Source organism: Oncorhynchus mykiss, chromosome 12, assembly GCF_057628025.1.
Source record: "Oncorhynchus mykiss isolate SJ-2025 chromosome 12, ASM5762802v1, whole genome shotgun sequence".
Lineage (NCBI taxonomy): Eukaryota > Metazoa > Chordata > Actinopteri > Salmoniformes > Salmonidae > Oncorhynchus > Oncorhynchus mykiss.
In genome coordinates, this window is record NC_143033.1 from 77,643,461 (window position 1) to 77,659,776 (window position 16,316).

The following is a 16,316-nucleotide window of genomic DNA, read 5'->3' on the forward strand; positions in this document are numbered from 1 at the left end:
ATAATATGACTCATAAACTCATCGCTCTCTTCTCCTCCTCCCTCGGTCCCTCTTTAAAGGTCCCTATTGCTTCTACACTCTATCCTTATGTGCCTCTTGTGCCGATAGATCACCCTCCCTCTCTCTTTCACTTGCTCTTGCACTTGCTACCGTCATGTACTGCTCTTCTCAGTGGAAGTCTTGAAGTGCTATTAAGGCAGGTGGCTTTGCTCCTGTCTATAAAATGGTGTCGGAGTATAACTTGTCCTGCCCTTTCTTACCCTGACCAGCCTGGCACCAGGCCCTGGCACAACCATACAGTCCTGGTGAGGAACATGGTCCAACTATACATCCTGTGTTAGTGAACTATCTCCTTCTGAAATGAACACCTGCAACCATTGGCAGAGTAAGGGCAGGAAGGGAACACATTAATAAAAACAATACTCCCTTCACAGGACAGCGCAAACTGGCTCTAACCCGAATAGAAAGAGGAGTGGGAGGCCCCGGTGCACAACTGAGCAAGAGGACAAGTACATTAGAGTGTCTAGTTTTTAGAAACAGACACCTCACAAGTCCTCAACTGGCAGCTTCATTAATAACCTTTTACCACTATGGGGCGATATTAAAATTTTTGGATGAAAAACTTTCCCGTTTTAAACAAGATATTTTGTCACGAAAAGATGCTCGACTATGCATATAATTGACAGATTTGGATAGAAAACACTCTGACGTTTCCAAAACTGCAAAGATATTGTCCGTGAGTGCAACAGAACTGATGTTACAGGCGAAACCCAGATAAAAATCCAATCAGGAAGTGCCGCATTTTTTAAAACCGCCTCATGCCAATGACTCCTTATATGGCTGTGAATGAGCTACGAATGAGCTTACGTTTTCTACGTATTCCCCAAGGTGTCTACAGCATTGTGACGTCTTTTTACGCATTTCTGTTGAAGAATAGCCGTAAGGGACCACATTTAGCAAGTGGTCACAGGATGTCTCCCGCAGAAAATTGGGTAAAATACTGAGGTAGCCATTTTTCCAATCGCTTCTTATGAGAAACCAATTGCCTCGACGGATATATTATCGAATATATATGTTAAAAACACCTTGAGGATTGATTCTAAAAAACGTTTGCCATGTTTCTGTCGATATTATGGAGCTAATTTGGAAAAAAGTTTGGCGTTGTAGTGGTAGCATTTTCCGGTCGATTTCTCAGCCAAGCATGATGAACAAACGGGAGCTATTTCGCCTACAAATATAATATTTTTGGAAAAAAGGAACATTTGCTATCTAACTGGGAGTCTCCTGAGTGAAAACATCCAAAGTTCTTCAAAGGTAAATTATTTAATTTGATTGCTTTTCTTATTTCCGTGAAAATGTTGCCTGCTGCCAGCAGAGCCTACCATAGCATTATGCCATGATAAACTTACACAAATGCTTGTCTAGCGTTGGCTGTAACGCATATTTTGAAAATCTGAGATGACAGTGTGATTAACAAAAGGCTAAGCTGTGTCTCAATATATTTCATTTGTGATTTTCATGAATAGGAACATTTTCTAGGGGTATTTATGTCCGCTGCGTTATGCTAATTCGTTTGAGGCTATGATTACGCTCCCAGATCCGGGATTGCTAGTCGCAAGAATTAAATAGTACCTGCAAAACACCAGTCTCAACATCAACAGTGAAGAGGCGACTCCGGGATGCTGGAGTCACTCTGTCCAGTGTCTGTGTTCTTTTGCCCATCTTAATCTTTTATTTGTATTGTCCAGTCTGAGATATGGCTTTTTCTTTGCTACTCTGCCTAGAAGGCCAGCATCTTGGAGTCGCCTCTTCACTGTTGCCATTGAGACTAGTGTTTTGCGGGTACTATTTAATGAAGCTGCAAGACAGATCTTCCGAAGGTGGGGGAGTGGCAATCTTTACCAAAGATCACCTTCAGTGCTAGGTTGTCTACACCAAGTCTGTCCCCAAACAATTTTATTTGCTGGTTTTAAGCATTACACTTTCAAATAGCTCTTTGTTGACTGTTGTTGAGTGTTATCATCCTCCATCAGCACTGGCCTGTACCCAACCTGCCCTAAGCTGCCCATGTCCCTTAATGTTGATGATGTGGTTGTTACTGACAAGAAGCAGATGGCTGAGCTCTTTAATCACCACTTTATTAAGTCAGGATTCCTATTTGACTCAGTGATGCCTCCTTGCCTGTCCAACATTTCCTCATCTCCCACCCCTTCTAATGCGACTATCCCCGATGCTTCTCCCTCTTTTTCCCCTGCCCAGCTACAAAGTTTCTCCCTGCAGGCAGTCACTGAGTCCGAGGTGCTAAAGGAGCTCCTTAAAAAAACATCTGGGTCAGATGGCTTAAACACTTTCTTCTTTAAGGCTGCTGCCCCTATCACCGCCAAGTCTATCTCTCCTTTCTGGGAAGGTTCCCATTGCTTGGATGGCAGCCACAGTTCATCCTTTATTGAAAGGGGGAGATCAAGCTGATCCTAACTGTTATAGGCCTATATCTATTTTGCTCTGTTCATAAAAAGTGTTGGAAAAACTTGTCTATAATCAACTGACTGGCTTTCTTGCTGTCTATAGTATTCTGTCGGGTGTGCAATCTGGTTTCCGCTCAGGTTATGGATGTGTCACTGCAACCTTAAAGGTCCTAAATTATGTCACCATTACCCTTGATTCTAAGCAATGTGGTGCTGCTATTTTATTTACTTGGCCAAAGCTTTTGATACGGTAGACCATTCCATTCTTGTTGGCCGGCTAAGGTATATTGGTGTCTCTGAGGGGTCTTTGGCCTGGTTTGTTAACTACCTCTCTCAAAGAGTGCAGTGTATAAAGCCAGAAAATCTGCTGTCTCAGCCACTGCCTGTCACCAAGGGAGTACCCCAAGGCTCGATCCTAGGCCCCAAGCTCTTCTCAATTTACATCAACAACATAGCTCAGGCAGTAGAAAGCTCTCTCATCCATTTATATGCAGATGATGCAGTCTTATACTCAGCTGGCCCCTCCCCGGATTTTGTGTTAAATGCTCTACAACAAAGCTTTCTTAGTGTCCAACAAGCTTTCTCTACCCATAACCTTGTTCTGAACACCTCCAAAACAAAGGTCATGTGGTTTGGTAAGAAGAATGCCCGTCTCCCCACAGGTGTTATTACTACCTCTGTGGGATGAGGTAGTAGTAGTCACCTCATACAAGGTAGTCGGGGTAGTCACCAGTTGAGGTAGTCATCTCATACAAGTACTTGGGAGTATGACTAGACGGTACACTGTCCTTCTCTCAGCACATATCAAAGCTGCAGGCTAAAGTTATATCTAGACTTGGTTTCCTCTATCGTAATCACTCCTCTTTCACCCAAGCTGCCAAAATAACCCTGATTCAGATGACCATCCTACTTATGCTAAATTACGGAGACATAATTTATAGATCGGCAGGTCAGGGCACTAACGAGCGTCTAGATGTTCTTTACCATTCGGCCATCAGATTTGCCACCAATGCTCCTTATAGGACACATCACTGCACTCTATACTCCCCTGTAAACTGGTCATCTCTGTATACCCGTCTCAAGACAGACTGGTTGATGCTTATTTATAAAACCCTCTTAGGCCTCACTCCCCCCTATCTGAGATATCTACTGCAGCCCTCATCCTCCACATACAACACTCAGTCTGCCAGTCACATTCTGTTAAAGGTCCCTAAAGCACACATCCCTGGGTCGCTCGTCTTTTCAGTTCGCTACAGCTAGCGACTGGAACGAGCTGCAACAAACACTCAAACTGGACAGTTTTATCTCAATCTCTTCATTCAAAGACTCAATCATGGACACTCTTACTGACAGTTGTGGCTGCTTTGTGTGATGTATTGTTGTCTCTACCTTCTTGCCCTTTGTGCTGTTGTCTGTGCCAAATAATGTTTGTACCATGTTTTGTGCTGCTACCATGTTGTGTTGCTACCATGTTGTTGTTATGTTGTTTTGCTACCATGCTATGTTGTCATGTGTTGCTGCCTTGCTATGTTGTTGTCTTAGGTCTCTCTTTATGTAGTGTTGTGTTGTTTCTCTTGTCGTGATGTGTGTTTAAAAAAATGATGTTATCCCAGCCCCCGTCTTCGCAGGAGGCCTTTTGGTAGCCCGTCATTGTAAATAATAATTTGTTCTTAAATTATTTAAATAAATAAAACAATTAAATAAATACAAGTAATGATGGACTGTCATTTCTCTTTGCTTATTTGAACTGTTCTTGAAATAATATGGACTTGGTCTTTTACTAAATAGGGCTATCATATGTATAGCACCCATACCTTGTGACAGACAACACCTTGTGACGACCTCATGAAGCTGGTTGAGAATGAAAGGGAAGAATTTCCTCGACAAAGGAATGCCAAGAGTGTGCAAAGGTGTCATCAAAGCAAAGGTTGGCTACTTTGAAGAAGCTCTTATTTGTTTAACACTTTTTTGGTTACTTCATGATTACATATGTGTTATTTCATAGTTTTTATGTCTTCACTATTATTCTACAATGTAGAAAATAGTCAAAATAAAGAAAAAACCTGGAATGAGTAGGAGTGTCCAAACCTTTGACTGGTACTGTATATATATTTACACTGAGTGTACCAAACATTAGGATCAAGCTCTTTCCATGACATACTGTAGACTGACCAGATGCATCCAGGCAAAAGCTATCAACCTGAATTGATGTCACCTGTTAAATCCACTACAATCAGTGTAGATGAATGGGAGGAGACAGGTTAAAGAATGATTTTTAAAATCTTGAGACAATTGAGACATCGATTGTGTATGTGTGCCATTCAGAGGGTGAATTGGGCAAGACAAAAGTTTTAAGTGCCTTTGAACGTGGTATGGAAGTATCTGCCAGGTGCACTGATTTGGCAAGAACTGCAACGCTGCTGGGTATTTCACGATCAACAGTTTCCCATGTGCATCAAGATTGGCCCATCACTCAAAGGACATTCAGCCAACTTGACACAATTGTGAGATGCATTGGAGTCAACAGGGGCCAGCATCCCTGTGGAACGCTTTCGACACCTTGTGGAGTCCATGCCCCGACGCATTGAGGCTGTTCTGAGGGCAAAAGGGTGTGCAACTCAATATTAGGAAGGTGTTCCTAATGTTGTGTACATTCAGTGTGTTTGCAGTCAGGATGATTGGTGAATGTGTCCAGTATAGCATCTCCACAAGTGATCTATCTATCTGATGTATATCTATATCTTCTAACTCCATGCTATATCATACCTCATAAATATTCATCATAGAGATCTAAATATTCATTCATACAGAGGATCTAAGAGCTTCAAATAACAAGAGAAGAGGTTCTACCATCAAACATAAAATAACTATGTATGAATATGGATAAAAGACCACAGAGCGACTTTAATCTGAGTTGGTCCTTTCATCTGCCGTCATAAATCAATCATGGAGTCAGATTTATTAGATTGGCCTTGGGACGTGCTAAAGTTTACAGTCATGGACACCATGCAGCCAGACTAGCGTAGAGACCCCAATCTGAGTGGCAGGCCTCTCTCTCTTTGTGTGGGACCATTGTTTGTTCCTCTGGCTCTTTTGATATTTCCCTTCTTCAGGCTTCTGCCTGGCTGGGTTATTATTAATACAAGATATCAAAGGGACAACAGCACTGTGTGGAGTGTGTGTCTAACAGACTCCCCCCCCCCCCCCACCACACACACACTTGTTTCTTGTTTGATAGTGTAATAGAGTCCTGCCATATTGTCTTCTGTCAAGGTTGTGTCTTGCTTTATTGGATTATTCACGGTTTGGTGTTGCACTACCCAGGCTAGTCATACCCAGGCTAGCCATACCCAGGCTAGCCATACCCAGGCTAGCCATACCCAGGCTAACCATACTAACCATACCCAGGCTAGTCATACCGAGGCTAGTCATACCCAGGCTAACCATACTAACCATACCCAGGCTAGTCATACCCAAGCTAGTCATACCCAGGCTAGCCAAACCCAGACTACCCATACTAACCATACCCAGGCTAGTCATACCCAGGCTAGCCATACCCAGGCTAGTCATACCCCGGCTAGCCATACCCAGGCTAGCCATACCCAGGCTAGCCATACCCAGGCTAGTCATATCCAGGCTAACCATACCCAGGCTAGCCATACCCAGTCTAGTCATACCCAGGCTAACCATACCCAGGCTAGCCATACCCAGGCTAGCCATACCCAGAATGGCCATACCCAGACTAGCCATACCCAGAATGGCCATACCCAGACTAGCCATACCCAGGCTAGCCCTACCCAGGCTAGCCATACCCAGGCTAGCCATACTAACCATACCCAGGCTAGCCATACCCAGGCTAGCCATACTAACCATACCCAGGCTAGCCATACCCAGGCTAGCCATTCTAACCATACCCAGGCTAGCCATACTAACCATACCCAGGCTAGCCATACTAACCATACCCAGGCTAGCCATACTAACCATACCCAGGCTAGCCATACCCAGGCTAGCCATACTAACCATACCCAGGCTAGCCATACTAACCATACCCAGGCTAGCCATACCCAGGCTAGTCATGTTTGGACTTTTTTTTTTTACCCCCTTTTTCTCCCCAATTTCATGGTGTCCAATTGTTGTCTCATCGCTACAACTCCCGTACGGGCTTGGGAGAGACGAAGGTCGAAGGTCGAAAGTCAACCCGGAAGCCAGCCGCACCAATGTGTCGGAGGAAACACCATGCACCTGGCGACCTTGGTTAGCGTGCACTGTGCCCGGCCAGCCACAGTAGTCGCTGGTGCGCGATGAGACAAGGATATCCCTACCGGCCAAACCCTCCCTAACCCGGACGACTCTAGGCCAATTGTGCGTCGCCCCACAGACCTCCCGTCGCGGCCGGTTGCGACAGAGCCTGGGCGCAAACCCAGAGTCTCTGGTGGCACAGCCCTTAACCACTGCGTCACCCGGGAGGCCTTGTTCAGTCCTTTTGAAGAACTCACTATGGTAAACTTCTTTAGATGTTGAGTGCAGTGCCACACGCCCATGGACAAGCTTAGCTCAGCTGGTTGTTGGAAAGGGACTGAAAGCAAATGGAGCAGACTGATTGTAGCTCAGAGGAGTGTGAATGTGGGACCCTGATCATGGGGACACTAGGGTGAGGAACAGTCATACATGGCCATCGGAACACTGATCATGGGGACACTAGGGTGAGGAGCAGTCATACATGGCCATCGGGACACTGATCATGAGGACACTAGGGTGAGGAGCAGTCATACATGCCCATTGGGACACTGATCATGGGGACACTAGGGTGAGGAGCAGTCATACATGGCCATCGGGAAACTGATCATGAGGACACTAGGGTGAGGAGCAGTCATACATGGCCATCGGGACACTGATCATGGGGACACTAGGGTGAGGAGCAGTCGTACATGGCCATCGGGCCATGGCCATCCTTGCTGTCCCCAGTCCACCTGGCCGTGCTGCTGCTCCAGTGTCAACTGTTCTGCCTGCGGCTATTTTTTTTTATTTTTTTTTATTTCACCTTTATTTAACCAGGTAGGCTAGTTGAGAACAAGTTCTCATTTGCAACTGCGACCTGGCCAAGATAAGGCATAGCAGTGTGAACAGACAACACAAAGTTACACATGGAGTAAACAATTAACAAGTCAATAACACAGTAGAAAAAAGGGGAGTCTATATATACATTGTGTGCAAAAGGCATGAGAAGGTATGCAAATAATTACAATTATGCAGATTAACACTGGAGTGATAAATGATCAGATGGTTATGTAAAGGTAGAGATAGAGATATTGGTGTGCAAAAGAGCAGAAAAATAAATAAATAAAAACAGTATGGGGATGAGGTAGGTGAAAATGGGTGGGCTATTTACCAATAGACTATGTACAGCTGCAGCGATCGGTTAGCTGCTCAGATAGCAGATGTTTGAAGTTGGTGAGGGAGATAAAAGTCTCCAACTTCAGCGATTTTTGCAATTCGTTCCAATCACAGGCAGCAGAGAACTGGAACGAAAGGCGGCCAAATGAGGTGTTGGCTTTAGGGATGATCAGTGAGATACACCTGCTGGAGCGCGTGCTACGGATGGGTGTTGCCATCGTAACCAGTGAACTGAGATAAGGCGGAGCTTTACCTAGCATGGACTTGTAGATGACCTGGAGCCAGTGGGTCTGGCGACGAATATGTAGCGAGGGCCAGCCGACTAGTGCATACAAGTCGCAGTGGTGGGTGGTATAAGGTGCTTTAGTGACAAAACGGATGGCACTGTGATAAACTGCATCCAGTTTGCTGAGTAGAGTGTTGGAAGCAATTTTGTAGATGACATCGCCGAAGTCGAGGATCGGTAGGATAGTCAGTTTTACTAGGGTAAGTTTGGCGGCGTGAGTGAAGGAGGCTTTGTTGCGGAATAGAAAGCCGACTCTTGATTTGATTTTCGATTGGAGATGTTTGATATGGGTCTGGAAGGAGAGTTTAGAGTCTAGCCAGACACCTAGGTACTTATAGATGTCCACATATTCAAGGTCGGAACCATCCAGGGTGGTGATGCTGGTCAGGCGTGCGGGTGCAGGCAGCGAACGGTTGAAAAGCATGCATTTGGTTTTACTAGCGTTTAAGAGCAGTTGGAGGCCACGGAAGGAGTGCTGTATGGCATTGAAGCTCGTTTGGAGGTTAGATAGCACAGTGTCCAAGGACGGGCCGGAAGTATATAGAATGGTGTCGTCTGCGTAGAGGTGGATCAGGGAATCGCCCGCAGCATGAGAAACATCATTGATATATACAGAGAAAGGAGTCGGCCCGAGAATTGAACCCTGTGGCACCCCCATAGAGACTGCCAGAGGACCGGACAGCATGCCCTCCGATTTGACACACTGAACTCTGTCTGCAAAGTAATTGGTGAACCAGGCAAGGCAGTCATCCGAAAAACCGAGGCTACTGAGGAATCCTATGGAATCCTGACCTGTTCACCGGACGTGCTACCTGTCCCATACCTATTATTTCACCATGCTGGTCATTTATGAACATTTGAACATCTTGGCCATGTTCTGTTATAATCTCCACCCGGCACAGCCAGAAGAGGACTGGCCACCCCTCATAGCCTGGTTCCTCTCTAGCTTTCTTCCTAGGTTTTGGCCTTTCTAGGGAGTTTTTCCTAGCCAACGTGCTTCAACACCTGCATTGCTTGCTGTTTGGGGTTTTAGGCTGGGTTTCTGTACAGCACTTTGGGATATCAGCTGATGTACGAAGGGCTATATATTTGATTTGATTTGATCGGGACACTGATCATGAGGGCACTAGGGTGAGGAGCAGCCATACATGGCCATTGGGACACTGGCGCCACAACATCACAAGACGACCCAAAAAAGGACTAGTGGGTTTGAAACTAACCTAACAACAACGTTAGTCAAATGTTCCTCTAATGCTTCAACCCCCATGGCTTCCATAGGTTTAACCTCCAGCTCATCTGCATGGCTGATCCTTAGAACGTTTTATGTGTTTAGATTCCACCCAATCTACCATGTCTCATAGAATGTGTCATTAAGACTTTTAAAATATGAAAATGTTGTTAATGGATGCCTTCGATGTTGCTTTGAGAGTGAGGAAAAATAAGGAGCAACACTAATTGGCTCTTTGTTGAACCAGAACATGTGAAATGGTAAAAGAGAAATAGTCCTCCTCTCTGATGACTCCATCACCACAACATCAAGTCCAGATTCACCACATCAACCATGGAAGCAGAACGGATCTCAAAGCCCCTCATGAAGTAGCAGACCATGGCTCTGTTTCAATAGCCACACTACTATCAACACTACTATACCATCTACTTCAAATTATGTCATGTATTGGCCATGAATTCTAAGTGGGGTGCTAGTATGGACATTGGGACCACAGGAGGTTGGTGACACCTTAATTGGGTAGGATGGACTTGTGGTAATGGCTGGAGCGGAATAGGTGGAATGGTATCAAATAGACCAAACACATGGTTTCCATTATTATGAGCCGTCCTCCCCTCAGCAGCCAGGTCCTGCAGTCCATGTCCACTGGAGGCAAAGTCCACTTAGACCACTCCCACCCAGGCAGGAAGTAGAACCACTCCTGTACCACTCATTCAGGGACACTATGGGAATGTCATCATTCCTAGTTCTTCAAAAGCTAAAGCTCTGAGAAACACACAGATCAGACACAAGCTATATTGATATTGAACTTGAAGAGAAGTACCTGTGCTTGTATAATAGATAAATGCATCTCAGGGAATGTTTTGCTAGACCTCTCTCTACAAGGTCAACACCTTCATAGAGCTCAGCCTCAACCGTGAAAACATCAACAATGTTTCCTCCAGTGAGCCGTTGAGACAGTTATTACAGCTGGGTGCCTCAGTGCAATAAAGTGGTATTTGTTGGTGCAGCAGGCTTTTATGATAAGACTGGACTGATTGAGGATAGGGCTCTGTGATAGAGGATAGATTGGGAAGATAGAGTCATAATTCTCTGAACAGATGGACCCAGCTCCTGAGACCATAGGGAGAATTGACCAATAAATACACACCTGTAAGTGTGCGCACACACACACACACACACACACACACACACACACACACACTAAGGAAGGCAGGCAATGAGGCAGGCATGCGGCATGCACGCACACAAACACACGGACAGAGCTGGACACACACAGTTGGACAGTGCAGGACACACACATTTCATCAGGGAGCAGATGCCATGAAAATAGACCCAGGAAAGAACCAAAGGCTATCACTCGCTACTAATGATCCTGAACATGACAGATGCATTCCTCTGCTTGACACTTCTCAACACCTCTCATCTCATCCATATGGAGCACCCATATGCACAGTCACACCACCCATGCATCACAGTGTACACAGGTGTACAGCCACAACAAGCTACACAAACCTTCACATCTCAATCTTTTAACATGCTCCTCACATGAGACCCAACATAATGTACCTTTCAAGGAGATAACAAAATGACGGTCCCTGGCTTGGATTCTGAACGCATACACCTATACATAGTCAGTCCATTTTGACACAGGGGACGAAGGAAAGAGAGATGGGGGAACGAGGTACGCATCCAACTGGAATAGGGTGTGTAGGAGCTGGAGCCCAAACCCCCCCCCCATCATCATCATCATCATCATTATCTTCATCATCACCTCAGAGTTGGCATACCATCAGTTACACCCTCCAGCTCTCTGACATATCAGTCAACCTCCTCATCCCCCACCACAGCAGCAGTATCCCAGCTCTGATCACCCACATCACACAGAGAATTCACCAGCAGGGCAGTTCTCCCCTGATTCTCCTTCTCCTCCCAGCAATCAACACAGCAAAATCATTCTGGATCGGTTCCCTGGGAGAATCACTCACACAAGATCCTGAACATCGTTCCAACTTCGCCTGACTCCCAACAGCATCGCTCTCACATGCACCACTTTCATCCTCTATAATTTCTCTTAGCGCCGCCCCCGTGAGACAGACCCTCTCCGATATCCACCCCCCCCCCAACCCCACTTCAACCACCCTACCGCTCTGAGACCCCTCTCCCGGTCTCCAACTCATCCACCCAGCAGACAGATAGAAAGGATGGGAAAAGAGCCGTCTACTGTACGCACGCTGACGATCCTCTCGGAGGTGCCCCCTCGGGAGACAGTGGTCCCGTTGAGTCCCACCAGAGAGGGAAGTGTCTGGGACATCCAGTTGGTCACCATGGCCATGGTGCTGAGCACCGCCCCGATCTTCAGCAGCGGCACGCTCATTTTGCCTGTCCCCCCACCTCCACACTGCTCCGTGCTCCTCAGCCCCTACCGCCCCTCTGCCCTGCACTCTTCCACCCCACTCTGCCTGCCTGCACCGGGACCAGTTAGTCAGCCAGGCAGGAGCAGAGAACCAGGCGGACAGGCAGTTAGCCAGAGACACAGCCCCAGCACGGTGGCTCTCTCCTCAGCCCAGGGAAGAAACTAGAGCAGCACTGATAACCACAGACCTAGGCTTAGTCAGTCAGTCAGCCAGCGGTAGAACCAAAGAGCGGGGCAGAGGACAGGAGCTCACATCCAGCAGCAGCATCACACTGGGTTTATCTGTCTGAGAGCAACTGCCTGCCAGAGCCTCTCTCTCCCTCGCTCGCTCTCTCTCTCTCAAGATACAGAGCTGCGCATTGGCTGCTTCCCTCTCTCCTCCCCTCCCTAGCTGCCTCTCTCTCTCTCGCTCTCTCAATCCCCTCCCTAGCTGCCTCTTTCTCTCTCTCTCTCTCTGCCCTCCCTAGCTGCCTCTTTCTCTCTCTCTCCTCCCCTCTCTAGCTGGCTCTCTCTCTCCCTCTTCCCCTCCCTAGCTGTCTCTCTCTCTCTCGCTCTCCTCCAAGGCTGCCTCTCTCTCTCTCTCCTCCAAGGCTGCCTTCCTCTCTACTCCCTGGCTGCCTCCCTCTCTCTCGTTCCCTCCCTGGCTGCCTCCCTCTCTCTCGTTCCCTCCCTGGCTGCCTCCCTCTCTCTCGTTCCCTCCCTGGCTGCCTCCCTCTCTCTCGTTCCCTCCCTGGCTGCCTCCCTCTCTCTCGTTCCTTCCCTGGCTGCCTCCCTCTCTCTCGTCCCCTACCTGGCTGCCTCCCTCTCTCTCGTTCCCTCCCTGGCTGCCTCCCTCTCTCTCATTCCCTCCCTGGCTGCCTCCCTCTCTCTCGTTCCCTCCCTGGCTGCCTTCCTCTCTACTCCCTGGCTGCCTCCCTCTCTCTCGTCCCCTACCTGCCTGCCTCCCTCTCTCTCGTTCCTTCCCTGGCTGCCTCCCTCGCTCTCGTCCCCTCCCTGGCTGCCTCTCTCTCTCTCGTTCCCTCCCTGGCTGCCTCTCTCTCTCTCGTTCCCTCCCTGGCTGCCTCCCTCTCTCTCGTCCCCTCCCTGGCTGCCTCCCTCTCTCTCGTCCCCTACCTGGCTGCCTCCCTCTCTCTCGTCCCCTCCCTGGCTGCCTCCCTCTCTCTCGTCCCCTCCCTGGCTGCCTCCCTCTCTCTCGTTCCCTCCCTGGCTGCCTCCCTCTCTCTCGTTCCCTCCCTGGCTGCCTCCCTCTCTCTCATTCCCTCCCTGGCTGCCTCCCTCTCTCTCGTTCCCTCCCTGGCTGCCTCCCTCTCTCTCGTTCCCTCCCTGGCTGCCTCCCTCTCTCTCGTTCCCTCCCTGGCTGCCTCCCTCTCTCTAGTTCCCTCCCTGGCTGCCTCCCTCTCTCTCGTCCCCTCCCTGGCTGCCTTCCTCTCTACTCCCTGGCTGTCAGCGTCTCCTCCCTTACTCCAGCCTTTCTTTATATGCTTTACGTCCCTCCTTTCTTTTTAATCTCTCCCTCTCTTTCACGCCTTCTATCGCAGTTCTCTCCTGACTCTTTAGCATGTTCATTGAAAAGCACACAGTCACAGAGAGAGACAATGACACTGTGGAAGGAGGCTGCAAGGGTATGTAGATGAGTGCAGACAAGACAGGACAGGACATTCAGTGTTCAACACCATGACTGTGTTGGGTTCCATTACTCTGTCCATCTCACAGCTAGCCTGCAGCCTGTTCAGAGGCATCACCTCATATACATCCCCCTCTCTACTCATATGGACTGGAGAAGGAGGAGGAGGAGGAAGATACAAGCAGGGTGGGTAGTAATGAGGAAGATGAGGGAGAGGAAGAAGAGGGAGAGGAGGAGAAGGAGCAGGCTGCGTGGTGAGGGTATAATGAAGAAGAGGATGAGGGTGAGGAAGAAGAGGCAAGCAGGGTGGGTATTAATGAGAAAGAGGAGGGAGAGGAAGAAGAGGAGGAAGAGAAGGATGGCGAGGTGAGTATTAATGTGGAAAGAAGTGGAAGAGGCTGCATGGTGAGATGGACATAAGGAGGAAGAGGAGAAAAATTAGGGAGAGGAGGAGGTGTAAGTAGGCATTCTTGTCAGGGTATTAATGAGGAAGAGGAGGAGTGAGTAGGCAGGATGTGTGGGATGGGTATTAATGAGGAAGAGGAATGAGGTGTTCAGGCCCACAGCTCCTCTTCTCCTCCTCTCCTCTTCTCTTCTCCTGACAGCCCATCAGTTACCCCTCCTGACTATTCCTTAATCACCCTGTAATATGCACTCTCAACCGCTACAGCCCCGCTCGCCACTGCACGCGCGCACACGCACACACACACACACACACACACACACACACACACACCACACACACACCACACACACCACACACACACAGCTATCTTTTAACTCAAGCTGAACGAACCCCCTCTCTCAAAGTACTGGCCATGCGTGGAGCGTTCTGTGTGGACCTAACTAACTAAACGAGTTGATGAAATAGAAAGTTAATCAATAATAGGGAGGTAATTATAGAAGTGGAGAAAATTGGAAGCCTAATGGATCTGACTGTGAAATGAAGTAGGAATTAAGAGGCTTTTCATGGAGCAAAATGGCTGCCATGTCGTGCATCACCCAGGTGGGTGCTACAGAGTGGGGGTGGTAGAGTGAGTATGTGGAAACCATGCAAAGCAGTTGATTATCATCATTGTCATCAGGTGGTGGTTGTTATCATCATTACTTTCTCTTGTTCTTGTGAAAGTGTTTCTTGAACCAGGCAATAGTGTCATGTTTCAGACCTTCTGCTTACTCTGCCCATAGAAGATGGTGTCAGTTTACCCTGTAGGGATTATGCATCAGCATCAAATTACCCTCTAAAACAGCAGCCACTCATAATGATGACAGACTGCCTGGGTATGACAGTATGCCCATGTCATCTCCTCTCCTCTTTGTGTATGGTGACTGATTGATCTTGTCAGACAAGCCTCTCCTACCCAGATACCGACACTGGGCAGGGGCTGGGTTGGGGCTGGATGGATGGTGAGTGATATGGGGTTTGCTGTGTAGGGCCATGGGTTGACATGTTATGAGAGGAGACAGCTTGCTGAGCTCCATCCAAGACATGTCAGGCCTCCTCAGCTCACCTACTTGCTCTCTCCCACTCTGCCTCTCCAGCCTATTGCTGTGACAAGGCTGCCCTCAAGTGGCCAGTAGGAGCATTACAGCTGTTCAGCTCACACCCATTTGCTTGAGGCCAATCAGCCTTTGACATTTACTGCCTCGCTGGTGTTAACCCGATGGTGGTGACACACGATTGTCACAGTTTAGTATCATGATGGCATGTCAAGGAATAATTGAGTCACACATCCTCTCTTTACAATCATCTGTTGTAATGGTTCTATATTCACTATGCTTTCCCTTCTAGGCTGTCGTATGACGCATTTATACATGTAGCTAGATTATTCACAGATCACACACACACACACACACACACACACACACACACACACACACACACACACACACACACACACACACACACACACACACACACACACACACACACACACACACCACACACAGAGGTCACTGCAGGATCCTTACCTTACCCTGGATATGAAAGAGTAAAAGATCACAGCAAAGCAGACAGAAGTACCCCTAGTCTAGTTGAACCTGAGTATGAGTGGGCTGGGAATTGCCAGGGACCTCACAATACGATATTATCCTGATATGGTGACTGGTAGCCTAGAGGTTAGAGTGTTGGGCCAGGAACCCAACAGTTGCTAGTTCAAATCCTTGAGCAGACAGGGTAAAAAATCTGTTTATGTGCCCTTGAGAAAGGCACTTAATCCTAATTGTTGATAATGGTTCATGCTGGCTGTGATCCCACTGTCTCAGGGATATGCAAAAAACACATTTCCATTTCATACATGCATATAATACACACTTGTACACGTGTGGAACAGGACTAATGTAAGCACCCATGACATTATTATTACTTAGGTGCCGATACGATATGTATGTGATTCGATACTGCGATTTTATTGTGATTTGATGTTCCAAAAATATTGCTCACTGTGTGCAGACAGTGGCGGTCGGTGCCGTTTATGATGAGGGAGGACGAATTTAAAATGTTTTTATGAGCATGGTCTTATTTATATTACAGCATATTGGATAACTGTCGTTCATACTTCACCCAGCTCAACGTAACATGGAGAGGCTTAGGCTACTACATGTAGGCGCACAGGTCCAGAGAAATCAGAGTAATGAAGGTGACAGACACATTCAATACTGCCTTGCACACTCTTGCCTACATCTAGCTGATCTAGGTTGTAATCATTAGTCCAACAGTTGCAGATGAGAGTTTCTATTGGACATATTCAGGTATGTTTATTCCCGTTTTGTTCCGTTTGCTTCCGTTTAAGAAAGGCTTTTCAACAGAATCGGCAGAATGAATACACCCCTGATCGATGTAGCCTATATATACTCTGAACAAAAATATAAAAAGCAACACGCAACAATTTCAAAGATTTTAC

At 47.4% G+C, this 16,316-nt stretch overlaps 1 protein-coding gene across 2 annotated transcripts in view; it reads right to left on the minus strand.

Annotated features, from left to right (window-relative positions):
- Positions 1-16,316, minus strand: part of olfm2a (olfactomedin 2a) — a 99,869-nt gene that overhangs the window by 37,633 nt on the left and 45,920 nt on the right. Inside the window, exon 1 of one of the 2 annotated variants that reach the window (XM_036938395.2) lies at positions 11,607-12,339. The exons of the other annotated variant lie outside the window; for it this stretch is intronic. Coding sequence (XP_036794290.1) covers positions 11,607-11,750 — 144 coding nt within the window. The 5' untranslated portion in view covers positions 11,751-12,339. Of the gene's footprint in view, positions 1-11,606; positions 12,340-16,316 lie in introns of those variants that run through there. 2 annotated transcript variants of the gene reach the window in all.